This window comes from Schizosaccharomyces pombe (genome assembly GCF_000002945.2).
Source record: "Schizosaccharomyces pombe strain 972h- genome assembly, chromosome: I".
NCBI lineage: Eukaryota > Fungi > Ascomycota > Schizosaccharomycetes > Schizosaccharomycetales > Schizosaccharomycetaceae > Schizosaccharomyces > Schizosaccharomyces pombe.
Window position 1 is genome coordinate 1,968,070 of NC_003424.3, and position 25,579 is coordinate 1,993,648.

Below are 25,579 nucleotides of genomic sequence, written 5' to 3' on the forward strand. Positions count from 1 at the left end.
TAAAACCAGGAATAATAAAAAAATAGAAAAGATGTATCAAGCTGACAATTTCAAGATAATTGCTTTCAAAAAGCCTATTAATATCGAGTATCTCTACGCTGAACTTACTGTAAAATATCAGACGGCGGTATTAGCGTTACATTAAGCATATTAGACAGATGGAAAATGTTCATAAACTAAGTTAAAAACGTGGTAACTTGCTCGTTTTCTCTTTCCCACGTCTAAATATTTATGGAAGACATGTCAATGGTACCAGTATTATATGTTTGCTTATTATGAACTCCTGTATAATTTACTACTGCTAGTTATTGCTCACGTTTTACTCATTGTAGTTATCAGGTTTCTATATCTAAGAAAGCATACGGTAAGGTATAGTATTGAAACTTTTTCATCCTTAGTTGCTTTGAGCTGATAACTACTTTGCAACTCTGATTAACAACTTATAATATTTGGCATTATGAATATGCTCTGAGTATGTTAGCCGTTCTATCACGTGACTAAATTTTATATTTATGCATATAATAACCGTTAAATAAAGATAGAATGATGGTTTTTAGCTCTTTTGTTTATATAATTCAGCTCTAATTTTATTTACCGAAAACATTTAAGAGCTGTTTGAAATATCTTGATGTCTTTTTTAACATCTATAGTGATAACGGAAGTAAGTTCGGTAAGGTGCTTAAGGTGAGACAAGGTGTTTGCGATGCATCCTTAAGATCACTTTACAGTAGTTAACTTAGGTGAATGGCATATAGAATTGCCACGCATCGCACTGTATCGAGGAGCCAACAACTGCAACAATAATCTGAAGGATACGACGTCTGTATTGAAATTGAAATTTGATAAATTGTAAAAGCTAACGCCTTTAACGCTGTTGCACGGAACCCTTGAAAAAGCTTTTTCTGAAGGGCAAAGTCTGTAGAAACCGTGTGCAGAATTTCAGGTAGCTTTAAATCAGCTATATATACCACGTTCATTAATATCAGCTCCAAGTCTCTCTTTCGGTGAGATAACCTTATAATTCTAGTGTTTTCTATGACAGTTGCTGATGGGGCTAGAGCATACTTTCTATCCAGCCGAAGACAGGTTTGAACCGTTGTTGGAACATTCAGAACCTGTAAACTTTGTGCCGAAAGAAAATGCTAAAAGTTATGTTCGACAGGGCTTTGCATCACCGCATCAATCTTTGATGGATAACCTCGTGGATAGCACGGAAAGCACGAAACGATCTGAAAACTTTGTCTCACACATACCATTGACTCCTTCTCATTCTGGTCAAAGTGAAAAATTAATGAGTACTCGTACCTCTCATAGCCCTTATATCTCTCCAACCATGAGCTACACTAATCATTCACCTGCGAATTTAACTAGAAATTCTTCTTTTAATCACCAACATTATTCCACCACGCTCAGGTCTCCACCTAGCATGCGGGGCCGAGGCATAGATGTTAATTCTTCTCATTACCCTCATATATCTCGTCCTCGTACCAGCTCTGATTCTCAGAAAATGTACACACGAGCTCCTGTGGATTATTATTACATACAAGAGAATCCATATTTTAACAATATTGATCAGGATTCCATCAGCGATAAGTCATTACCTTCCACTAATCAATCCCTCCATCATTCAGAAGAAGATACTGAATCCGATAACGATTTTTCAGAGAGTATACATCCCGAGTTTGATATTGATGTATTTTATAAAGTTTCTAATATCCTTTATGATGAGTCTGATCTACAAGATCCGGAAAAAAGAGAACGTTTAGAATGGCATAGTATGCTGTCTTCAGTTTTGAAAGGAGACGTTATGCAAACGGAGAAACGAAGGCTTCGTTTAACGGAGCCCGATGGGCATAGTGGTACATATATAAGTGAAGTTTGGCTTGGTTTACAAGCCTGGCTCCATGGTCGTCTGAACGCTGATCAGGCTGAAGTTATTCGAAAGAGCAGAGAAGGTGTTGAGCCTGTACTTCGGGAGGTTATTGATTTTCAAATACAAGATGAAGAAACCACCAAGCCTCCATTAGAGCAAGTCACTGAAATATTAGAAAAGGTTGAACAGTGCAAACAGTTCTATATATCTTCTAGAGAAATGGAAGAAAATGTTCCTTTATCTGCCTCAAAAGAATTCAACTACAAACTGAACGCGCTTATATCTTGGAGCAATGTCATGGAGAGTATTCAAGTGGAAACACTTGTTCTTCAAAAATGGGTCGGAAACGATGAATTTGACTTAACTATGAGGACTCCTCAATTTAATTATGATGGTGTCGAAAATACTTCATCTTTTGTTGAGCGAATTTTTAGACAATCTGGTTTGCAAAGGACATTCGAACAACGCACATTGACGACTTTAAACAGAATTATTCATCAAGCTAAGCAAACAATTTCCGAAAATGCTCAAGCTTTTGAGGAAATGAAACTTCCTACCTACGAAGATAAATTGCTACCTCTCGTGCGTTTTCCTATTAAGTTGTTGGAAGAGGCGCTTCGTCTTCGCCTGGCATACGCCAAGAAAATTAAAGGACCTAATTTTTTAATTGTAGATTCTATGTTAGATGATTTCAAAATCGCGTTGTCTGTGGCAGTACGCATAAAGCGCGAATACATAAAAATTGCGAGCCCATCACCGGGTTGGAGTTTACCAACAAATGTGGATGAAGATTATGATAACGTGTTACTTGACTCCTTGAAATTTTACTTTAAACTTCTTACTTTGAAACTAAGTTCAGGGAACAAGAATCTATATTTTAAGGAAATCGACTTTTTGGAAAATGAGTGGGCATTTTTAAATGAACACATCTATTGGATCAATGGTGGTGATATTCATATGGCTGGACAATTTAGTTACCTATCAAATAGTCTGTTGCTTAATGTTCATCGTTATGTGGAGTCGCATCTCAATGGACCAACAGAACGTACTGCCGCCTCACTTACTAATTGGTATTCGACACTTCTTAAAAACACTCAAATTCGTTTTCGAAAAATACTTCGTTTTTCAGAAACCCTTAATTCTCGATTTGAAAATGCCTCAGATTTTGTGATTAGTGAAGGGCATTTACCTGACTTAGTAAATCGGTTGTCTACTACTGGTCATTTTTTAGCTTATACAGCCAATTTAGAGAGAGACGGAGTATTTGTCATAGCTGATCACACTTTATCCGAAAACCCAGAAGCACTGAAGGCCTTACTTTTTAGTAAAGATATATCTAACCTTGAAACGATACAACAAAATTGCTCCTATGTTCTCATTTTATGTCCCGTTCATCCGATAGTTTGGAAGGGAAGGATTGAAAAAGTGGACGTTCCTGATTTTTCAGTTGATTTGAAAACTAATAGAGTTAGAATTATCGCATCTAACAAACGAGAGCATTTGCAAGCTGCGAAATCTGTTTTTCAGAGCATAAGCGGCGACCTCGTAACACTCGCAGTTGAATGCCGATCGAGCATAACTCGAGTTTACAAAGAATTTATTCGTCTGAGCAAGTTATGTATGCGAATATCTTCTACGGTAGTGGATTGTGTATCTGCAGTACGTGAGGCATGTTCAGGAGTTAATTGTCACGATCTGATTTATCACGTATTTTCTTTTGCCGCCGAATTTGGGCAGCGTATTTTGCGGTTTTTGAGTTTCGATTCATATTGGCAAACGAAGCTAAAGCGGAAAATTACCAGTCTTGCTGTTGAATGGATTTCATTCATTTGCGACGAATGCGATTTGATGGATAGAAAAACTTTTCGCTGGGGAGTTGGAGCCTTAGAGTTCTTAATGCTAATGATCCGTGGAAACAATATTTTACTGATTGATGATGCGATGTTTTTAAAGATTAGGGAAAAAGTTGGCAAGTCTATGGCTTTTCTGTTAACGCATTTCGATGTTTTGGGTGCAAAATCAAAAGTAGCTGCAAAATTACAAAGAGAGTCGACCGAGGTATCATCGTCTCCAAGACTCACTAGCTTTGGAGATGTAGAGGAGGAAGCTTTGAGCATCCAGCTACTTCAGAAAGAAACAATGCTACGTATTGATGAACTGGAGATTGAAAGAAACAATACCTTACTTGAGCGCTTGGCTATCGGACATGTTTTGGATGATTCTGTTTTTCGTAATCGGGACTTTATTAAACTTGCGTCTTCATTTTCAAACATTACCATACGTTGGCAGCAAGGGCACTTTGTTCGCAGTGGAATGTTTGGAGATGTTTATACCGGTGTGAACATGGAAACGGGGGACTTGTTGGCTGTCAAAGAAATTAAACTTCAAGATTCTCGTACTTTTAGAAGCACAGTTGATCAAATCCATAACGAAATGACTGTCTTGGAAAGACTCAATCATCCTAATGTTGTGACATATTATGGTGTAGAAGTTCACAGGGAGAAAGTATATATATTTATGGAGTTTTGTCAAGGTGGCTCACTTGCCGACTTGCTTGCTCATGGACGTATTGAAGATGAAAATGTTCTCAAAGTTTATGTAGTTCAGCTTTTGGAAGGATTGGCATATATACATTCCCAACACATTTTACATCGTGATATCAAACCCGCTAATATTTTGCTGGATCATCGCGGAATGATAAAATACAGTGATTTTGGATCCGCTTTGTACGTCTCTCCGCCAACTGATCCAGAAGTACGGTACGAAGACATACAACCAGAGTTGCAGCATTTGGCAGGTACTCCAATGTATATGGCCCCGGAAATTATATTGGGAACCAAAAAAGGTGATTTTGGAGCGATGGACATATGGAGTTTAGGTTGTGTTATACTCGAAATGATGACGGGTTCAACACCTTGGAGTGAAATGGATAATGAATGGGCCATTATGTACCATGTTGCGGCAATGCATACGCCATCAATTCCCCAGAATGAAAAAATATCTAGTCTGGCTAGAGACTTTATAGAACAATGCTTTGAGCGTGATCCTGAACAACGGCCAAGGGCAGTAGATTTATTGACACACCCCTGGATTACTGACTTCCGCAAAAAGACAATAATAACTATGCCCCCCGCCACTATTACAAAAAAGACCAGCCTTTCTCATACTATAACAGAAGAAAAAACAGCACAATTGCTTGCCGGAAGGCATGACGATTCCAAGGCTGAAACAGATAGCTTAGCTGCATCTTACAAAGAAGAGTCTGCTCTTCCAGTAGCAAGCAACGTTGGCCTAAGACAACCTAATGAACTACGCATTGATTCCATTAACTTACCGCCAGCTATTGTTACCCCAGACACAATAAACTATAGTGTTGACTAATTACATGGTTTTAGGCGAATGTGTTAACCGCGATTACTACTCGTTCTGCATTCAGTTTAACACGAAATGCCAAATCTTCGTTGCTTCCTTTAGAAGTGGATGTTGAGTGCATTAGTAATGTTCGTTCTTTAATGTATACTAAACTATTCAAGGTGAAGGATAATAACAATTTACAGCTTTAATTACAATTAGTCTTTCTGACTTTTTTAATGAAATTAAATAGAACATAGTAATGAACTTATATGGAGCAAATTACAAAAAAGAAGGTAAATACATCATCTGCATGCTAAAGGGGGAAGTAAAAATATGATACTAAGACAAACTTAATGCTTATTATTTTACCTAAGCGTCCAAGATGTCAGAGTCACCGGCATCGGTAATGGCCAAAACACCAACTCTGAAAAGTTTACCGCAAGCAGTACCAAGATCAATGCTAATAACTCAGTTAGAACAAAGCAATTTTATAAAGCCATAAACTGGAATGAAACTTACTTAGTGCCAGCGTAATGGTGAACATTTGCCTTAGAAAGCATGGCATAGTACTCAAGCTCTGACTTGCGAAGAGGAGGGCAGTTACCGGCAATCAAAATGAGCTTAGCCTTACCAGAGCGGAGGGTCTTCAAAGTAGACTTGTAACCCAAGACATACTTGCCACTCTTCATGGTAAGTGCAAGCTTGGCGTTGATAGTGTCTCCGCTCTTTTTAGACTTCTTGGTAACCACAGATGCCATTTTTACTTTTGTTGGAGAAAGGTGGTGCTAGAAAACTTATGCTTCATAATTGTTCAGGACAAATTAAAATGTGACTGCTTCAAACCCTACCCTAAAGATCTCAACTTTCAAGTTGAGCTATTCATAAGAATATTGTATTATGGATTTCATTTAATAAGTTAGTTTTCTGACCTTCTATTTTTCAATTTATTAATCTCTACTATTTGTTACTATTTTAAGGGCAGGAGTTGGCTCTGATAATTGGCTTTACTATCTCCAATCCTATAATCGTACCTTTCAAGTTATAGCTATTTCATATAAAAATAAAAACTAAACTTGTAATTAAGCTCAAAATTATACATAACTGAAGCTTTGATACGTCGGTTTATTCAAATTTAATAATGCAGTAGTACATAAAAAATAAACGGTAGCATGTTACAAAAGAAGGCAATTACAGTTCATCCACAGTAAAGTGATTATAAAATTTTAATTTAAAAATTGCGATTTATAAGTCTCATGAGATTGATTGCTTAAAGACATATTATGAAATGTTTGTCATATTTTTAGCGTTTGAGTTCAGATGGTAGCTCACGTTTTATAAACACTAAATTTTTAATATATATATATATATTTTTTTTCATTTTCAAATTTTAATTAACGGTAGCTAAGAGAATGTAATGGAAGGCTCACTTATACTGATAAATTTTTGCTTTTTTTTCAATGCAGAATTTAAATCACTTATCTCTAAAACCTCAGTCGCAAATATTTATTCAATTAAAATGGCTTAAAAAAATTATTTATGGAATGTTTAAGTATTTCAGTATATTTTTAGCACATCCCGATTACCCCATTTCTACTAAAGGGTATTCAAAATTCGAATAATTTATAAAAAATTCAATTCTCTCTATGTATTTCTTTTGTTGTTATTTTGCTAACATTTATTTGGTTCTAAATAGTCAAACTGTCGTAATAATATGCACATACCATGAAAAATCCAGAAACTTAATGAAATGCAACACGTTCGTTTGGGCGAAATATTATCAAATAAAAAAAAAAAAATAAAAAAATAAAAATCCAAACAATAAATGTATATCATTGATTTAACACAAGCACCTTGTCCACTTAAATCCACCCGTATAAGAATATGAAGGACGACTTAACTTCTCCCGATCGTATAATATATATTATCATATGGACTAATCTATTTTTGAAGACTAGTTAATCTCGAATTATAAACTATTAGTTGAAGCAATGTTACATTTTCTAATTAGACCTTCAACGTAAGTGTTTACAAAAAAACTATAAAAACTTGATATATTGAATGCTTGGTAATTGACCAATTTAGGCGATGCGCTGGAAGCCCCCATTTTAACTCCACTTCTAGTTTTCTGAGAAAAAGATTACAATCTAAAACTATTCTATCAAAAAGATTGGGGTTTCAATTTCGACCCTCTTCTACCAATGTACTCGCTGAAGTTAGTACAGCTACTTCTGGGTTCAACCCATCGTGGTGGCCTTATGCTCTAATCCAAAATACTGCTTACACGATTAATGTATATGCAGGAGCTCCTTGGTGGGTTTCTATCATACTCACAACTTTGGGGGTTCGTTTGGCCCTTACTCCAGTTATGATAGCTTCATTTCGTAATAGCACGAAGCTGTCCGTTATACAGCCTGAGATGAAAAAAGAACTAGAGGCGATTAAAACAGCAAAACTGGATAATGATCAGCTTGCTTTAAATCAACATAGCATTGCCTTGCGAGGCATATATTTAAAGCACAATGTTAATCCTTTTGCTATATTTATTCTTCCTTTGACCCAGAGTGCCGTTTTCTTTAGTTTTTTTTATGCAATTAGAAAGATGTCTCGTTTGTCGGTAGACGGTTTTACCACTGGAGGACTTGCATGGTTTAAAGATTTGTCAATACCTGATCCTTATTGCATTCTTCCCATTATTAATGCCGGACTTATGTTTTCTGGAATGCAGATGAATCGTGCAAATACTGCATCTACTATAGGGAATTCTACCAACTGGAGAACTTTTTTCTTTTTGTGCTGTCTTTTAAGCCCTCTCTTAACTGCTAAACTTCCAGCCGTACGTGAATTTTCAAAATAGTCAAATCTGTTTTAAGCCTTTATCTTAGAAGAATAACTAACCAAAGATCAAATAGGCAATATTTATGTATTGGATACCCAGCAGTCTGTTTAATATAGTGCAAGGTTATATTCTAAAAAATCCCGTTGTTCGAAGTAAACTTGGCTTCGCTCCGCTACCATCAATAATAGAAAAGCAACCTTCAGGCTTTACTTTGATTACAAACCCTATTAAATCCTTAAAAGAGTTTTACAAAGGAGTTCGTGACGGTTTTAAAACTCAGTATGAGCAATTGCAGAAGGATGTATCAAGACGAGCTGTTGCTACTACTTCAGCTTCAACCATTCGACCTAATTCTCATTATAAAAAGCTCAAGGAACTTAACCGTAGTAAGAAAAATTCAAAGAAGCAAAGTAACTGATATTTTAATTTTGCTTAAATTTTTTTCATGATATCTACTTCTTTAATTACTCATCAATTTTCATTTTGATATTCATGTTCGTTAAAGTCATATTGTACTGTTTTAGGTTATTATTTGACCGCATTAGTATAAAAACGTTCTTCTGTGTATTGTTGCAAAAAGTGATTTCTACGGTAGTATTAAAATTAATCCCTATATAAATCATATATTCCAATGACATGTACTGCTAAAGTATACGCCTCTTTAATATGGTAATCTGTTGCTCGTTTCATTGTCAAATATCTCCTAGTAGCACGCTCCATCTGCATAGAACCACATCTTCGCTACTTACAATAAATTAAAAACAGAGCAATGTCTTCTCAGTTAAAATCAACTTGGGCGCCAGTTCCTTCAACAAAACCTTCACAGCCTTGTAAAATTGGCACTGATTTTAAAGGTGAAAGGATTGTTTATCCCGTAAGTTTGTCGAATCCGTATGAATTGGTCGATTAAAGAACATTTACTAAATAGTTTTTAGGCTAACAAAGCGATAATAATTCGTGAAATTGAGAAACAGGAAAACTGCTTTCAATATAATGAGCATACTGCTCCTACAACTGTAGCACGATTTAGCCCTTCTGGATATTATGTAGCTTCTGGCGGTACGAATGCTAATTATTGCTATTATTTCTTAAGTTTTTATTTTTAAACGTTACTAATGATCAACTATAGACAATCAAGGTAACGTCCGCATATGGGATTGTGCTGGAGAAGATAAAATTTTAAAGAACCAAGTTACTGCTATTAGCGGACGAATTACTGATTTAGACTGGGGTAAGCCTGTTCAAGTTTCAATATGCTAATTGATGAAAAGACGGAGACAGTCAGAGAATAATAGCTGTTGGTGAGGGTAAAGAGCGGTAAGTGATTTCTATTGTTTTCGAAGGATGTGTTAAATTATTGGATTTACTCATAATTTCAAAAATTCCAATATTTGTTGACTCTTGCTAATCTTACTTTTAACAGATATGGACACGCGTTCACCGCTGACTCTGGTAATTCTGTTGGTGAAGTAAGGGTTTTATTAGTCTCCAACTTCCTTAAAATGTTAACGGTTACAGATTTTTGGACATTCGAGCGTAGTGAATGCTGTTTCTTTGCGCAAGAGTAGACCGTTCCGTGCTGCTACTGCATCTGATGATAATTCCATCAATTTTTTTCACGGTACTCCTTATAGATTCAACCGAAGTTTACGCGTTCACTCCAAATTCGTTTATGATGTCCGTTACTCTCCTAACGATGAAAGATTTGCTTCAGCTGGAGCCGACGGTAAGGTTTATGTTTTCGACGGGAAAACAGGAGATCAGGTCTATGAAATTGATGCTCATAAGGGGTCCATTTTCTCTATTTCTTGGTCTCCAGATTCATCTCAATTTGTCACATCTTCTGCGGGTTACAGTTGCAAAATATGGGATGCTAATACCGGCTCCCTAATTCGCGAATGGCTTTCGTCGGACAAGAAGCAATTAGTTGGAACAGTTTGGCCAACTAAAGACCTAATAATAGTTGTTAACTCAAAGGGAAACTTAACATATCTAAATCCTTCGGACTGTAAGGTAATTGATACAATTTACGGACACCAACGCTCTATCACTGCCGCTACACTTTCACCTGATGCTACCCATTTTTATACTGCCTCATATGATGGTACTGTTCTTTCATGGGATATCGGCAAACAGAAAGCATTCCCTTTGGTTGGTGAAAGTCATACCAATCAAGTCATGCAAATGATAATGGCTGATGACCATGTTATCACCATTGGCATGGATGACACGTTAAGGGTAATCGATATCAAGCAAGGGTGTTTCGCGAAAGATAATGTTTTTCCAACTGGCTACCAACCTATTGGCGTATGCTCGGTTGAAGACTGTTTGATTTTGGTAACGGTTTCGGATATCCAAGTCCTCCGTAGTCTTACTGGTGTTTCTACAGCCAAGACTATTTATCAGCCTAGCGCAGTTGCTTCGCATCCCTTAAAAAGTGAATTTTGCGTTGGAGGGGAGGTATGATACCATATTTTAATTTCCATATAATTATTGACTTTTTTAGGACTGTTGTGTATACATCCATACCCTTGAAAAAGGTGAGCTTTGTGAAGTAGCTCAATGCAAAGATTCAACAGCACCGATTACATGCTTAGCTTACTCTCCGGATGGAAAGTATCTTGCATGTGGTGATGCCTCAGGGAAGGTTGTACTTTATGACGCCAATTCTCGGGAAGTTATTACTTCTCGCTGGGCGTTTCACACTGGCCGTATTCTAGGAATGTCGTGGAATGCAAAATCTACTCATTTAGCGACCGCTTCATTAGACACCAACATTCACATTTATTCAGTAGAACGACCCATGAAATATATTGCGATGAAAAATGCTCACTCATTGGGAGCTACCCAAGTTGAATGGGTTTCTGAAAATGAGCTTTTAAGTACTGGAAGTGATGCTGCAATCAAAGTATGGTCAGTGACCTTTTGAATTCGTAGTACAATTCTCATTTTTTGCAAGATTTTAATAAAAAAATTTTTTTTGTAAGATACTGTTAGCTTTTCTGATGCCATATCTAATAGTTAAAACTTTCTCATTATTATAATCATTAAAATTAAGAAACAAAGGGAATACAGTTAAGCTTGGACATCACGATTCCAATAGTAATAGATATATATTAAAAACATTAAATGAATAATGACTTAGTTGTAAACATCAACCTTCAATATTACACAGAACAGACATTATTTATAGGAAAATTTATAGGATAAAGTCGCAAGATTTGAAATTATTTAAACCGCCTGCCAGGTTGCATAGACTACCCATCTTCCTATCTTTTCAGCCAAAATTAAAGCTCTGTATTCTCCTGTTTCATTAATTGTTAAGGAAAGGCTGAAAAAAATAACGCCATTTCCAGATCGTTCTTCTCTTAAACGCACAATGTTTCCCGTCGGGGTCTGTATTGCTAATCTGGTATTGCTAATGGAGGTAGATGGCTGGCAGGCATAGGCCGAAACATTAAATTTGTATTCAACACCAGAATGCAATGTACCACATTGGGGGGAATTAATATACAAATCAACCGATGGACAATGTGGTACAGGATGACGAGTCACAAACTCTAGAGCTTTATTTTTGCCATGATGTACAAATGGAAGAGACATTGCCATAGGATGAGGTGCAGTCCTCACGGGACTAGAGACTCCTAAGCGACCAGCGTATATCCTTAGCACCGCAGCACGATTATTAGCAGGCATAACAGCTTTAACTCTCATAACACGAATATCCGGAGTTTCCCAGAAAGCCTGTGTTAACGTGTATTTATAACACTGTGAAACATCAGCAGTAGGTGCTAAAGCAGATAGAGCATCAACTTCAGCAACGCATTCAATATCCTTTGGAGCTAAAAATTCGATTTGTAAAACTTCAAGGTCATTTAAATGTAGAATACTGGTATTGAATTTACGCAACTTCAATCCTAAAGTAAAATACACAGACGATACCCAAGGTAATGCCATTACTATAGGCATAGACAAATCTGGCATTATAAACTGCTGGTCCGGATTCTCAGGTACGTGAGTAAATATACACTCGTTTGGTTTCATTAAAAAATAAAAATCATTGGAGCTGCTGGATTTCAAGGCCTGCTGTGGGTGTGTTGGACTGGCAAAACTAGCATCAATTAGACGAACCTCATTGTCAAATGTAACAACATTCCAAGCATGATTTATATTAATATCTCTGGTATAATAGATGTCATCTGGTGATTTAAGATATCCTTCGATAACCTCACACCATAAATCTAGTGCTTGCAACATTTCTTTAACCAACAGTGCAACTTCAAAAGGAGTTCCCTGTCCTTCGGAAATTACTTGTGTACTTGTGCGTAATTCATCATTGTCCAAAGTTTGATTAGTGAACGTAATACGTTCAGAAATATATATAAAGACGGCTCTCATTTGAGCGAGCGCAGTCGTTTGTCCTGGAGCTAAATAATTTTTTGCAAGTACAGCAGGACTGACCTGGACACGTTGTGGAATAATTGACCTTATTTGTTTATCAATAGCACTAAAATTCATGTTATGAATATTAGTACCTACAGAGAACTGCACTGGCTCGCCGTCGGCTAAAACATTCCCAATACATTCACTGAGATCCTTCAATGGTTCATATACCGGCATCGAAAGCTTATTGAAGATTTCTTCCCGTTTCGCCGCAAACTCGGCTTTCGTGTATGTCTTTGTACGTTTCAAATCATCTTTTACTGATTTTAATGTATGAGGCGATGCAGGACGAACACCTTTTTGAGGAACATTGTGCGCCGGATAACTTACCGGAGGAGTTGGTTGGAGACTGGGCTTACGTTTTGACGATCCACGACGCAAAAGCTTTTTGAAAGTTTTTTTTAAAAATCCACCACCTTTTCTAAACGATTGAGCAGTTGAGGGTCGCTCCGTTGTTTGCGGTCTTGGCTTTATAACATTCGACGCGGTGGTCCGAACTTGAGTTAGTGGTATCAATGTTGAAACGGGTCTGGGAATAGGTGCGGGAGCACTCTGAAAACGCCTGTGCTGCGGAAAATAATCAGACGGAGATAAAACTGATGAAGCCATGGAAGGTTTTCTAGAAATATCTCTTGAAGACTTCATAGGTGATTCTCCTGGTTGCAAACTTGTTCTTGGTTTTGACGAATTATCTGTTGAATCATCCAGCTTGGATCGAGAAGTCATACTTGTGGACCCATGTGCAGGAGGGACAGGAATGAAGTCCGTTTCTTTGCTAGTTGTAGTGCTTTTCGTAAGTCTTAAAAGAGGGGAATTCGCTCGACTAAAACTTTTTTTGCCCATTGCATTTAACGATTGAAGAACATTTTCCATAGCACTTCTTAAAGGGGAAGGTGTAGATCTACTTAAATCTTGGGCATCAATCTGAGAGTCGTTATCGGCTGTATTGTCCCATCTGGAAGAGACATCTAAGTTGGTACGAGACATTGAAGATGGCGGTCTAGATACGCTTTTCTTAAGTGACAGACTTGATCCTAGCGAATTGAGCATGGGGTGACTTTTTTGGTGTTTTAGTGAGTCACTCTCTCGGGTTGGTTTATTCAAAGCATTTGAGCTTCCAACGAGATCAGGAGTTAGACCTTGATCAGATGAAGTTATTGGGGTGTCTATAGAGCTTTTTTGAGGAGAAGAATATCTAAAGCTAGAAGCGCTAGTTCTTGACATAGAACTGCCAGGTCGTACCGTGGGAATATCTAAACAGTGAACAAAGTTGCTAGGAAATATCCCTTGTGTATTAGTATTGATATGTCTGCCAATCCACCATTTTCCATCACCTATGCTTAAGCATTCTATTAAATCTCCTTCTGTAAATTTTAAATCACCTGAAAACACATTAATATATATTTTTTAAACTTTACATCAATAATTGCGACGTTACTTAACAGCATCTTTAAATGTTACGAACCTTCACGTTCACCTGGCCATGCATACAGAGCACGTACCATGCATGGTAGTTGTTTAGGAATGGACATTCCTGAAGGCTTAAAGGAATGAAATTATAGTCTTTGGTAGTTAATATAAAAAACGAGCGGAGCGGAAGTTCCGTAACGTGATGTGAGTTGTGTATGAATGTGAAGATAAGATTCTTATTTAAGCGAAGTACACTAATAACTTTGTTTTTTTTTTAGAGCTCAATTAACCGAGTACATCATAATTTTTCTAATAACGCGACTTATATACTTAGCGCACAATTAAAAAATGGAAATATTTTCAATAATACTCGATAAAATGCAGATCGGTAATAAATTCAACCATACTAGAATTTCATTTTAGGAAAATTAAAAAAAGAAAGATATTTGGCTACCATGAAACATTCTTTAACGATAAAGAGTGCGATGTTAGATTCATTTCATGTAGATTATAATTGATTTAGTGAGAAAATTTACTAAAATTGTTAGAAGTCCTAGAAGGGTTCATTTTAACTTGAAATATGTGGTACATTTGCACTTCTGTAATTTTTTTAAAGAGCTTTTTGCACAAGACATAATATTCAAATGATTTGAAACCAGCATCCATATTTATGCGCACTTTAAGCCATATTATTTAGATGAAATAATCTAGGTTTTAATTTACCAAATGTAATTTTCAAAAATTTGCACGATGCTTCAGTCCATATGAGATTCCTCTTTAATAAAGCTAGCAACTTTCGCCAGAGTATTAGATTAATTGTTTACTAGCTTAAAATTTGTTAAAAAACTCTGTCCTATTTTAAAATGATTACTTATAAAATTTATTCTTCTTCCGGAAATTTAATTGAGTTTATTTTATTTTTAATTTCACACTAAATACGTTGAACGGATTTAAGTTGCCTACTTGCGTTGCACACGATGTGGTGGCTTAAGTCGCTTACCCTAGCCGAACCGCTTTCAACTCATCTTGAGCATTTATACTAATACTCTAAAAAGGTTCCTTTTATAAAAGAAGTATAGTTAAGGCTCTTTTTGTTTTCTTTTTAACCCGAAGTTGATGGCACCTACGTTTTTTTTATCCACTCATATATTATTAAATTGAGAATCTACAACTTAAAGAACTGGAATGTGATTTATATGGATGATTTGCTGAACTCTGTTAGTTTTTCGAACGCCTCTAATCCTCATAATGCATGGGGTAGTGAAAATATATCCAACTCGAATTCAGCAATTCCCTCAATTACTAACGATGTCAGTTTTTCAATGGAGGCATCAGTCTGGAAAGAAAATGCTCTCAATCTTGACACATTTAATTTGAAAGATATTAATGAAAAGTTGGATTACACATTTGGCGTTGTCAAGCCTCCTAAACGGATTTCATTGGCATCCAAAGATTATATAGGTATTACAGCTACCTCGGAAACCAATTTTAGACAATTAATCCGCTTAGGATACAATGAGAAAAGTTTAGGAGAACTAAAACAAGGAACCATTAGTCGTTTACTTAAAGAACATATGACTTTATGGAACCAAGAACGGTCTAATGTAAATCGAAAAAGCAATGTGCTTTTTTGTTGGTCAACAGCTTATCAGAAGCAGAAAAGGAAAACAGCAAGCTATACCAATTCACCTGTCACACCGCCCATCAATGACAAAAATATTTTGTTACCGGAACAGTCTCCTTTATCTAATTTTTCTACGACCAAGATTTCCAGTATAAATGTTCCTTCAGATATACTTGATTTTTCTAATTTATCATCGAATGAAATTCCCAAGGATTATTCTTCTTCTACGGCTCTTTTAAATAATACAGTTGCTGTTAAACAGGATCACAAATTATCTGCAAATACTTTCCTTTCTTCCCCAGTCAAATTGATTGAGAGGGAAAGCAACAGTTGTTCTACAATTTCAATAAATAAAGAGGATGAAGTTGTTCCAAAATCACCACTAAGTTTGGATCGTAAAAAAGTTGATGAAGTCGAAGAACATTCATCAATCGCTAAACTTGACTCTGAAGAAAAAATTAGAGAAACGAAGAAAAAAAATTCATCAACGTCTCTTTCCCCGGATCCAACCTCTGATAATTTTGAATGGGGTTCATGGGTCAGTTCCCAAGATACCTCGAAAAACTCATCGAATTTAGCTTCTGCTTCCGTTGATGATGTAAGTGAAGAGTCTCAAGTTGAGCCAAATACTCTAATTTTTCAGAATTTTAGTTCACCTTCTACTTCATTGTCAGCTCCTAAAGACACTCCGGCTGTTATTCAATCGATCAATACTTCGTTTCTTAATAATGAGAGAGCAGGGCGTGGAAATATAAAAACAGTTGACCAAAATCAACTAATTAATAGAATTGTTGATAAGCTTCCGGATCTTAGTTATCTTGTCGATTGAAAATCTTAATGATCAAAAGGTAAACGTACTAATTTTAATCACATAATGGCTAGAGGAGTTATTGTTATATCTATGCCCAAATGAATATTAACTTTATTGTGAACAAATGTTAACTTAAATAAATCAATTCTAAAAAGATGTAAGAGGAATTGCATCTTCAAACAACGTGTTGTGAATATACAAATGTTTACTAATAGATTGAACGAATGTATACCATTCTCTAGGGGATGAAGGCATGTCAGTTTTATCATCACGATTCCAACATGTGAGGTGAAATGGTTTAAATGTTTTACGTAATCGCGATTCTTCATATTCGCTGCATGAACAATGCAATCGCTTTTCAAACAAATACACTGGAACATGAAATGGATGATTGGGCAAAGTTATGGATAGCGGTAGAGTACCTCCAAAGGAAAATATCCCTCCAAGCTGGTATTTAGTAGACAATTTATAACAACTATATAAAGCAACCATAGCTCCTTGACCAAACCCGAAAAAAAATATTCTAGAAGATAATATACCGTAAGAGAGTAGATTGCCAATTAAATTTGAAATCATCGTAAAACTTTTAGAGAAATCGGCTTCAGATTGCAGTTCCCCGTTTTGATCAAAATGGACATCCTCTCCCCACATCCAATTGCCTCCAGGATTTTCAAAATCTAATGGTAATCGATATGGTCCACGTAAGGAAATATAACTAGTGTTGGGCAACGGAACGTTCTTTGCCATATTTGCAAAACTCTTGTGAGAATCTCCAAGTCCATGCATTAAAATAACTACATTGTGAACCTTGTCTTTCCCTTCAATAATCTCTGCGCATGCATTTGAAGGTAGAACACTGTTTAAAGAAGACATTAGATAAAAGAAATACTAAACCCCGAGGTCAACTATTGAGATTAAACTTCTTGCCATTAACTTGGTTCTGTGTCAACAGTTTGTTCCTGAGCCATACGTATTTCCCGAATTATTTGAGCTATTGCTTCTGGGTGTACGTTGTTTTCACAAAGACTGATGCAGAGTGAAAGCGTTGTTTTATCAAGTTCAGTTCCAAGCAATGTTCCTATTTCGTATAAAACTTCTATTGTCTCTTTGGTAGATTCAGACATAAAACTCGATACTTTATAATAAACTAGTCTAATTATATATACTTCGTAACAAGTTGGTAATGTTAAGTTTACTGGAATAGGCGTCTCGGAGTAGCTCATTATAATCCTCTAAGTAATAAACAAAGTACTTCGTGGTGCATCTAGCTTGTGCTTGTAAAACGAAACCGAAAGTAGGCTCAACCTCAGATTTGAGCAGTCAAAATATTGATGAAATGTATCCTCTCAATGCTAATTCTTATACTCTGCTACGGAAATTAGGATCAGGTTCATTTGGGGTTGTCTGGAAAGCACGTGAAAATGTGTCTGGCGACATTATCGCTATTAAACAGGTAAGACTAATTAATTTTTACTCTTCTTTAGTATCACAAAAAACTTACAGTTGCAGATTGATTTAGAAACAGGTATTGACGACATTACCGACATCGAACAAGAGGTATTTATGTTATCGAATTGCAACAGTTCCAATGTAATTCAGTATTACGGTTGTTTTGTTGACGGATACACATTATGGATTTTGATGGAGCATATGGATGGAGGATCAGTTTCGGGACTTTTGAAAATGGGAAGGTTGAATGAACAAGTAATTTCAATCATTCTTCGAGAGGTCCTTTATGGGCTAAATTATCTTCATGGACAAAACAAAATCCACAGAGATATCAAAGCCGCCAATATACTACTATCTTCCTCTACCGGAAACGTAAAGCTTGCTGACTTTGGAGTTGCCGCTCAACTTTCGAACGCTGCTTCGCGTAGACACACGTTTGTTGGAACGCCATTTTGGATGGCACCGGAAGTAATACAACAAACAAGTTATGGTTTAGCTGCTGACATTTGGTCTCTTGGAATTACGGCTATTGAAATGGCTAACGGAATTCCGCCCCGCGCTACAATGCATCCAATGCGTGTCATCTTTGAAATTCCTCAATCCGAGCCTCCAAAGCTAGATGATCATTTCAGTCCAACATTCCGTGATTTTGTGTCCTGCTGCTTAGATCTCAATCCTAATATGCGATGGTCAGCTAAAGAACTCCTTCAACACCCATTCATCAAAAGCGCAGGAACTGTGAAAGACATTATTCCTTTGCTTGTTCAGAAGGAGAATAAATTATTTGATGATTCGGATCAAAGTGTATTGGAAGAAACCATAAATAATACTTTAAAGCCCTTTGAAGAACCAATTGCTGAAGGAAATGCTGACATTGAGGATTGGACATTTGAAACTGTAAAGAAATCTGACTCAACTGTGTTAGGGAATACTAGCATTCCTAAAAATTCCATCATCAGTTCACAAAATAAAGAGGAATTGCCTTCATCAATAAAATATTTAGAGAAAACTATAATGAGTGATCAAGCGACACCGCATCCTTTTTCCAAGTCATTGTCTGAAAAAGGTAGCTCTTATCATAAATCGTTGACTTCCGATTTTGCTATGAAACATTATATTAAGTCCACCATACGATCGATGTTATTAAATGATAAATTGTCAGCAACGCAGCGCTCATCTTTAGAATCTTTTTATACATCTTTCATTTCTTTAGATAAAAATCTGTCCTCAAAATTTGTTAACCAAATTACTCCAGACAACAGACTGCATCACAAAAAGCAAAAGCGGAGCCCCATATCACAACTACTATTTTCACGGTGGCTTGAAGAAACTGAGAAAAGAAGAAGTCTAAATGGATAGCTTACTAAAAACTCGTAAACAACCTGTTTACAGCATTCACAATTTTGTATTTAAATGAACTTATAATGGCATATTCTACTATAATTTAATCTACATAATATATATAAACACATCCAAACGAGAACTATTCGAAATCAACTTGACACTTGCTTTAAAGCATTTTGTACATTCCAGTTATTTCCAGACAAATATTGTTCAGCCGTTTGATAAGACACAGAAGTATAATTCATGACATAGGTTATTCTGGTTGGTTAGCAAAATTCTCCAAAAAAAAACATACTTAGCCTTTCTCTTAAATTCATCAGCATACTCAATCCACTTTCGTTTGACCACGTCCCATGTGGACCCCTGAGATTGCGCATTTACCATCTTCGCTTTGGAATGTATTAAAGCAGATACTGGTCGGTGATCTGATGCCTTCAGTTCGTACCTGGTATAGTTTTCTGCAGAGATGTAGTCGGGACTTCCACGATAACAGATACGATCACACCAGGCAGGCACACGCTTTTTTTCACTACTGTCGTACTGCTCACTATGAACGTCGTACTTGTAAGTTGGGGCAAACGTGATTTCTGGTTCAGTAAATGTTCTCAGACGAAATCCGGCATTTCTTTTTCGCTCAACAAGAAGCTGATCGCTTTGGAGCAAAGTTTTTATGTCGTTTTTTTTAATTAAATCTAAAGCTTTAGGTCTCAATGTGTTGATTCTATAATTTAAATCACCATGCAAAACACAAACTTCGTGATCCATAATTAAAGAGCCATCGCCACCACCAACGAATGTATTCAATTGATCAGTTTCATCATTTTCAGGAAAAAGAGAAGCATTGTCTAAAATTGTTGCCAAATCATTATTTCTGGCTGCTTTATTGGATTGACCAGCAGCCAAATGACAGTTTACTATGCAATATGAAGTATCATCTACCAGAAAGCGAACGACTATTGCACCTTTGTTACCATGCAAACCACCTAGTCCCGTTTTTACAGTTGTCGATTGTAACATCCGAATTTTGCTTTGTAACTTATTTTTTACAAAAACACATGAGAAAAGACCAACCAAATTTTCACATACCAAAACCTGATAATCATCGTTTGAGCTTACCCGCATCATTTCAGATTCTAATTTTTCACGCCATAAACGATACTGACTGGAAATATTAGCACTGTTAGACGAACCACCTTTGGAGCTCGACTTTGAAAGGATGCTTCTAGCTGTGAGTCTTTTATTCTCCAAATCAACTAGCTCTTGAAAACCAAACACAACTATATCTGGGTATCCATTGTCTCGAATCATCATTGGAATCATACTAGCTCCAATAGTATCACTATCTAGATCAGATGGCTTTGAAGCTCCGGCATTCCAGGAACAAATAAGTATAGACACGTCAGTAAAATTACTATATTCTGGGAAGCGGCTTCGCATTTCGGTAGCTAACCAGTCACCCATCATTAAACCATCCCAAAACTTGACAACTGAAGAAGCCATACTAACAACTTGGAGCCTTTTAGCTTTCCATACGCTATTCACATCAATACCAAGTATAGTGGTAGCTCCATTGTGACTTGCTTTATGACCATGCCAACTTTTTAAGAGGCGCCAAGGACTCTCAGAAACATCAAATACGTAAATCATGCCTGTCGTGTAGGCTGCCCAAAGTGTATTTCCAACACCAACTAGTGAACAAATTCTATAGAATGAACTGCTAGTAATTAGCTCCAAAAAACGGTATTGGGTTTTCGAAAAGATGGATATTTTTCCATCAACGTGACCATAGAAGACCAAATCCGTAAAGTTTGAAATAGTAGTGCCACAAGAGATATCACCTATCAAACCAGGTGGAGTCATGGGCTTCGCCAAAACACTTGCCGACTCATTTTCTGAAGTTGAAGGATCATATACATAAATTGATTTCCCAACAACAACCCATAAAAGCCGATTATCTAAAACCATAGCATGAGTGGCATGAGGAATGGTGCGAATACTATGTGGAGTAGACTGTATACTTAAACCCATAATTTCATCTTCCTGCCATACATACAGTTTTCCCATATCGTCCAACGTCCACATTTCATTTTTATAGACCATAACGTAAGTAATAGGACAATTGGAAACAGACTTCTTAGTAACGATATGATGATTTTGAACATCGACTTCCCATAACATCCCATCTCTCGTTCCAAACCAAACAAATCTGCCATCGTCAGAGTAATTCTCCGGGGATGATTTAAATGATAAGGACGTTACCTTCGTATCCCCTAGAGGCATATGCCAATGACAAAGACCAGTAACGGTGTCATAAACACGAAGTCCTCCGTTTCCAGCTAAAACAAGGCGATCACCACTAACATCAAAGATTCTAGCTTCAAAATCTACGTTAATTGATTCAACACCGTTAACAAAACAGGGCGGGTTCCTCCTAACGCTAGAAGTATCTGGTATGCTTCCTTTTAAAACAACATCTAATTGCGATGACGAAGAGGAACTAGCAGCAACAGAAGGATCACTTTGCTCAGTAGAAACAGGCATAGAGACAGGTTTGTTAGTAGCTAAGGATTTCACCCTCGGTGGTGGTGGAGGAAACAAAGGGGATGGTTTAGAAGATAAGTTTTCAGATGTTAAAGCTGGACTAGACAGTTCTGATAAAGTGTGACTAGGACGGGGAGGTAATCTGGGTTTCTCAGGTATTAAAGACATCTCTGATGCAGGAGCAATATGAGTGTAGGGAGACGACTGTAAACCAGTAACAAGACTGGCGTCACTTTTAGTAGCCAAATTCTCTATTGGGGAAGAAGAGCGCTGGGTAGAAACTTTACGCAGCGGTGGTTTTGGGGGCTTTCGGGGAGATACATGAAGCGGTAATTGTTGAGATATTACCGCACGCGATTGCTGTATAGCCTCAACAGCAACTGGCTGTGGAGGTCTTGGAGAGGGAATTGGAGGAGGAGTTTCCAAAGACCTGTCTCCAATGTTCAAAACAGGAGGCGCCGTCGATATGGGACACTCCTTTCCAAAGGTCTGGCTAAATGGATCATGCAAATCAAAGGAGGGCACACTTTTACTAGAATTGATAACGTTTTCTTCTTCTTCTTCAGAAGACAGAACCGAAGAGGCTTCGGAGTGAGTTGGAGACTGAGAAATATATGCCTTAACATTTTTTAATGGAGATACAGATATCGGGCTTGAAGAACCTGCTTTCGAAGAAAAATTGGGTTTAGGGGGTGGTATTTGATGATTATTGGTATCATCGTGTTTCATTAGATCATTTCCTTTGGTAGATTGTACAGATGATTGAAAAGAAATTTCAGGCCCTTTTTGTTGAGGTCGCTTAAGTAATGGAGAAACAGAAACAAATGAATTAGATATAGTAGGAGAAGATGGAGTAGCTACGTGAGATTCAGAAGAATCACTAGGTAGACGATCTATTTTTGAAACATCAGCGTGGGGGTTTGAAGGATTTTTAAAATTAGAAGCTAGCCTTTGAATTGAACCACTAACTTTTCGTCCAGTCGAACTTCCTATAGTCGATGAGACTTGCCTCGGCGGTGGAATAGGTCTTGCTTTAAAAACGTTTGGCTCAGAAGTGCCATTTTTACAACCTTTTACAGTTCTTCTTTTAGCAGTTTTTTCGTCCAAATTAGTTAGGTCACCGGTACTCAATGACTCGAACTTTGATTTCAATGATAAAACCGAAGGGGGCAACTCGGGTTCATCTTCATTCACATTGCTGAAGCCTTGGCGAGAGGCCATGTTCCATGATTACGACAATCTTATGCTTTAAATCAATTTTTTAAATAAATCACCTTTTTTAAATACTTCTAAAATCTATTAGGTGCTGTTTGGACCTTTTGCGCTTTTCAGCTAATTGTTGGAAAAAGACAACCAAGACACTGCGTGGGCTGACCTATTATGAAATAAACAAAGCCTCGTGCACTCAAACACACGCATCAACAATACTCCAAATAATCATTTTTACAGAAAACAAAAGGGAAGATGATGTAGAAATTCGCATAATACAAATTAGGAATTCCAAAAAACTATCAAATATTTTTTAGGCATTTGTATTGCTTAACTAAATAGTTTACTTCACATTTATAGAAACAATTTTGAAAGCCATTCTCAAGGCAATGAAAGATCATATTGTCATGTAGCTAAATATTTGTAACATATTATTAAGCATTGACTATAAACACACATTGCACAATTTTATTTCAGAAAGACACAAAACGAGAAATTTTAAGTACTTATGCAAGAAATTTTATAAGATACAGAAAATTTATTCGATATCAAAATTATATAAAAATTGAGCAACTTATGAAAGCATATGTACTATACGTTGAATAAAACCACAATAAAAGAGTGTATAAAGGCATAGAAAAAATAAAATAAAATCATATAGTTAATTGATTGTCTAAAGAATGTAATTTATACGGGAGGCAAGATAGACGTTTGACATTATGTATTAGAAATGAAGGACCATAAAAGATGATAGTATGGTTCACTAGCAAACAAACCCAAATGATAATTGGGTATCAAGTTTCGTTATATTTTAACATTATCTCTAACGTTTGCGAGAGCTGGTAGCCGCCTTTAGTCGTTCGATTTCAAGTTCAATTTGTTTTATTTGAACATGCTGAGCTTCCAAATCTTTATTTAATGAGTCGCGTTCGGCAATCAAGCGTTGTTCCCATTGTCGAAATCGAGTTTCTTCTACGCGCACTTGTTCTGTAAATCTTTTTCTCAAATTTTCTTCTTCTTCCTTAAATTTCGCATTATCAATAGTCCGCAGTTTAGGTTCTCCATACTGGCGAACTTTCATCTGCTCTTGTCGATATTGCTCATACAACTTTTCTTCAGTAGTTTGAATCAAATCAAGCATACAACTCCGAATTAAAATATTCCTAAGCTGTTTAAAGTCGCAGTGTTCTTCGTTCTCAATTTCAACAATTCCCCATGGGTATTCTCTACCCTTAACGACCCTACCATCAGGAGTACGGATGTCATCTTCGCTTCCAACAATCGCGAATGGCATGCAATTAATGATTCCTTGAATTTGTCTGTGAAAAACGGGATCGCCCTCATCCATATTAGGTTTATAAACATTGACTTGATGGTATTCTAAAACTTGAGAAATTCTAGTTTTATACAGAGCTAAATCCCTTCGAGTATACATATCGGCTTTAGCTATGACAGGAATTAAATTGACACGCTTAGAAATATGTTTCATAGCCTCCAAATCCATAGGCCGAACACCATTTCTTACGGGACGCAAAAAATATAGGCAAGCATGAATACGCATATCAATGATCTTACGACGATCTGGCTGCTGATCTTGTCTCATGTACGATTCATGCTGGTCTTCTATAAATTCAACTACCGACTCCCAACATCCTGAATTATTGATAAAATCCCCAAAACCAGGGGTATCAATTACTGTCAACCTTAAGTGGAAATTTTTTTCTTCTAACTCAGCTTTTGTAATCTCTATTTCGACCGTTTTCTCAGCATGCTTCGCACGAACCTTTTCCGGGCCCATATGTGATTTAATTGTTGTTGAAAAGAGTGTATTACAAAATGTTGTTTTACCAAGACCCGACTCTCCACAAAGCATCAAAGTGAAAGCTACACCATTTCGTGAAACTATTTTGTGACGCTGATTAGGTAAATCCGCAATTCCAACGAAGTTTGTCTCTTCTTCATTCATGACGCGCAGAGATGAATAGTATATTTCCTTTGTTTAACGGTCTGTAAAATATTGACTTAAAAGCTTCCAAACTAAATAAAAAAGTTTCCAAAAAATGCAAGAGAATTGTTATTAGTTTTATTAAAGCATAAATGGTAAAAAACGGAAGGTCTAAGTAAATAGATAATCGAAGCTTCGTTGCAATCACTCGTTAGCGATATAACTATATGATCACTATACCTCATTATATTTTTAACGGGCTTTCGTCTCGTAAATATACTAACTATCATTACTAGTTTGCTCATTAAATTTCATAAAGATTCTGAATGCCAGAAATTATGCTTGGCAAATATATAAAAACCTCTATACTACGTAACAGAAATAGATTGCTGGGAAGTATGCATTTAAGTTATTGATTTAATGTTCATTATATTGTTCAAGAAAATAGTTACTACACAGGTAATATGATGATCAAAATCGTTGTTTTAGTTGATATACAAGTACTAACTTGTTGCAGTGTAAAGTTAATTCGTGGCAGCATAGTAATTAACGGCAGCATTGATAGCATTTTCTAAATTATTTAACGAATTTTACGTTCGTAGCTTTGAGAGTTAATGTGAGATATCGTTATTAATATTTAACTAATGAAACATGGCTACACTAAACAAATGTTAACTAAAATAATAGCATAGTGGGCGTAGGGATAGGTTAACCATAATATCTTGAAAAGACTAAAAAAA

At 36.5% G+C, this 25,579-nt stretch overlaps 12 protein-coding genes and 9 long non-coding RNA genes across 21 annotated transcripts; 10 read left to right on the forward strand and 11 right to left on the reverse strand.

Moving 5' to 3' along the window:
• Positions 1-114: 114 nt before the first annotated feature.
• On the forward strand, positions 115-478 carry SPOM_SPNCRNA.2882. The gene has a single exon (NR_192250.1). It is a non-coding gene; the product is annotated as a non-coding RNA (long non-coding RNA).
• SPOM_SPAC9G1.14 (uncharacterized protein) lies at positions 365-977 on the reverse strand (the record flags this gene model as incomplete). The annotated part of the gene is made up of 1 exon (NM_001356039.2): positions 365-977. The coding sequence occupies one exon, from the start codon at positions 975-977 to the stop codon at positions 732-734; it is 246 nt and encodes an 81-aa protein (NP_001343105.1). The 3' UTR covers positions 365-731.
• Positions 788-5,506, forward strand: wis4 (MAP kinase kinase kinase Wis4). The gene has a single exon (NM_001018990.3). The coding sequence runs from the start codon at positions 1,049-1,051 to the stop codon at positions 5,252-5,254; it is 4,206 nt and encodes a 1,401-aa protein (NP_593557.1). The 5' UTR covers positions 788-1,048; the 3' UTR covers positions 5,255-5,506.
• Positions 3,088-4,784, reverse strand: SPOM_SPNCRNA.2883. The gene has a single exon (NR_192251.1). It is a non-coding gene; the product is annotated as a non-coding RNA (long non-coding RNA).
• rpl3001 (60S ribosomal protein eL30) lies at positions 5,410-6,014 on the reverse strand. The gene is made up of 2 exons (NM_001018991.3): positions 5,747-6,014; positions 5,410-5,687 (listed from the first exon to the last, which is right to left on the reverse strand). Exons 1-2 carry the CDS (start codon positions 5,983-5,985, stop codon positions 5,597-5,599), a joined length of 330 nt encoding a protein of 109 aa, NP_593558.1. The 5' UTR covers positions 5,986-6,014; the 3' UTR covers positions 5,410-5,596.
• On the forward strand, positions 5,923-6,302 carry SPOM_SPNCRNA.2884. Its single transcript, NR_192252.1, has one exon. It is a non-coding gene; the product is annotated as a non-coding RNA (long non-coding RNA).
• A 563-nt stretch (positions 6,303-6,865) lies between these two features.
• Positions 6,866-7,158, reverse strand: SPOM_SPNCRNA.2885. The gene has a single exon (NR_192253.1). It is a non-coding gene; the product is annotated as a non-coding RNA (long non-coding RNA).
• On the forward strand, positions 7,134-8,534 carry oxa101 (translocase Oxa101). Its single transcript, NM_001018992.3, has 3 exons — positions 7,134-7,244; positions 7,310-8,060; positions 8,137-8,534. Exons 1-3 carry the CDS (start codon positions 7,216-7,218, stop codon positions 8,479-8,481), a joined length of 1,125 nt encoding a protein of 374 aa, NP_593559.1. The 5' UTR covers positions 7,134-7,215; the 3' UTR covers positions 8,482-8,534.
• A 150-nt stretch (positions 8,535-8,684) lies between these two features.
• Positions 8,685-14,080, reverse strand: cyk3 (cytokinesis protein Cyk3). The gene is made up of 2 exons (NM_001018994.3): positions 13,972-14,080; positions 8,685-13,888 (listed from the first exon to the last, which is right to left on the reverse strand). Exons 1-2 carry the CDS (start codon positions 14,036-14,038, stop codon positions 11,295-11,297), a joined length of 2,661 nt encoding a protein of 886 aa, NP_593561.1. The 5' UTR covers positions 14,039-14,080; the 3' UTR covers positions 8,685-11,294.
• Positions 8,788-11,140, forward strand: aip1 (actin cortical patch component Aip1). Its single transcript, NM_001018993.3, has 7 exons — positions 8,788-8,937; positions 8,999-9,122; positions 9,193-9,294; positions 9,335-9,380; positions 9,487-9,532; positions 9,582-10,523; positions 10,570-11,140. Exons 1-7 carry the CDS (start codon positions 8,833-8,835, stop codon positions 10,990-10,992), a joined length of 1,788 nt encoding a protein of 595 aa, NP_593560.1. The 5' UTR covers positions 8,788-8,832; the 3' UTR covers positions 10,993-11,140.
• On the forward strand, positions 11,392-12,192 carry SPOM_SPNCRNA.2886. The gene has a single exon (NR_192254.1). It is a non-coding gene; the product is annotated as a non-coding RNA (long non-coding RNA).
• On the forward strand, positions 12,354-14,716 carry SPOM_SPNCRNA.2887. Its single transcript, NR_192255.1, has one exon. It is a non-coding gene; the product is annotated as a non-coding RNA (long non-coding RNA).
• Positions 14,387-14,823, reverse strand: SPOM_SPNCRNA.2888. Its single transcript, NR_192256.1, has one exon. It is a non-coding gene; the product is annotated as a non-coding RNA (long non-coding RNA).
• A 100-nt stretch (positions 14,824-14,923) lies between these two features.
• On the forward strand, positions 14,924-16,473 carry SPOM_SPAC9G1.07 (Schizosaccharomyces specific protein). Its single transcript, NM_001431054.1, has 2 exons — positions 14,924-16,138; positions 16,184-16,473. Exons 1-2 carry the CDS (start codon positions 15,113-15,115, stop codon positions 16,367-16,369), a joined length of 1,212 nt encoding a protein of 403 aa, NP_001417941.1. The 5' UTR covers positions 14,924-15,112; the 3' UTR covers positions 16,370-16,473.
• On the reverse strand, positions 15,054-17,372 carry SPOM_SPAC9G1.08C (phospholipase). The gene has a single exon (NM_001018996.3). It carries the CDS (start codon positions 17,222-17,224, stop codon positions 16,499-16,501), a length of 726 nt encoding a protein of 241 aa, NP_593563.1. The 5' UTR covers positions 17,225-17,372; the 3' UTR covers positions 15,054-16,498.
• On the reverse strand, positions 17,281-17,539 carry mzt1 (putative mitotic spindle organizing protein Mzt1; the record flags this gene model as incomplete). The annotated part of the gene is made up of 1 exon (NM_001356041.2): positions 17,281-17,539. The coding sequence occupies exon 1, from the start codon at positions 17,473-17,475 to the stop codon at positions 17,281-17,283; it is 195 nt and encodes a 64-aa protein (NP_001343106.2). The 5' UTR covers positions 17,476-17,539.
• Positions 17,540-17,628: 89 nt separating this feature from the next.
• On the forward strand, positions 17,629-23,165 carry sid1 (PAK-like GC kinase Sid1). Its single transcript, NM_001018997.3, has 2 exons — positions 17,629-17,804; positions 17,861-23,165. The coding sequence occupies exons 1-2, from the start codon at positions 17,688-17,690 to the stop codon at positions 19,157-19,159; spliced, it is 1,416 nt and encodes a 471-aa protein (NP_593564.1). The 5' UTR covers positions 17,629-17,687; the 3' UTR covers positions 19,160-23,165.
• On the reverse strand, positions 18,223-18,599 carry SPOM_SPNCRNA.2889. The gene has a single exon (NR_192257.1). It is a non-coding gene; the product is annotated as a non-coding RNA (long non-coding RNA).
• On the reverse strand, positions 19,189-23,036 carry inp53 (inositol polyphosphate phosphatase). The gene is made up of 2 exons (NM_001018998.3): positions 19,440-23,036; positions 19,189-19,402 (listed from the first exon to the last, which is right to left on the reverse strand). The coding sequence occupies exons 1-2, from the start codon at positions 22,904-22,906 to the stop codon at positions 19,294-19,296; spliced, it is 3,576 nt and encodes a 1,191-aa protein (NP_593565.1). The 5' UTR covers positions 22,907-23,036; the 3' UTR covers positions 19,189-19,293.
• A 247-nt stretch (positions 23,166-23,412) lies between the features above and the next one.
• spn4 (mitotic septin Spn4) lies at positions 23,413-25,012 on the reverse strand. Its single transcript, NM_001356042.2, has one exon. The coding sequence runs from the start codon at positions 24,858-24,860 to the stop codon at positions 23,718-23,720; it is 1,143 nt and encodes a 380-aa protein (NP_001342848.1). The 5' UTR covers positions 24,861-25,012; the 3' UTR covers positions 23,413-23,717.
• Positions 24,457-25,245, forward strand: SPOM_SPNCRNA.2890. The gene has a single exon (NR_192258.1). It is a non-coding gene; the product is annotated as a non-coding RNA (long non-coding RNA).
• The last annotated feature ends 334 nt before the right edge of the window (positions 25,246-25,579 follow it).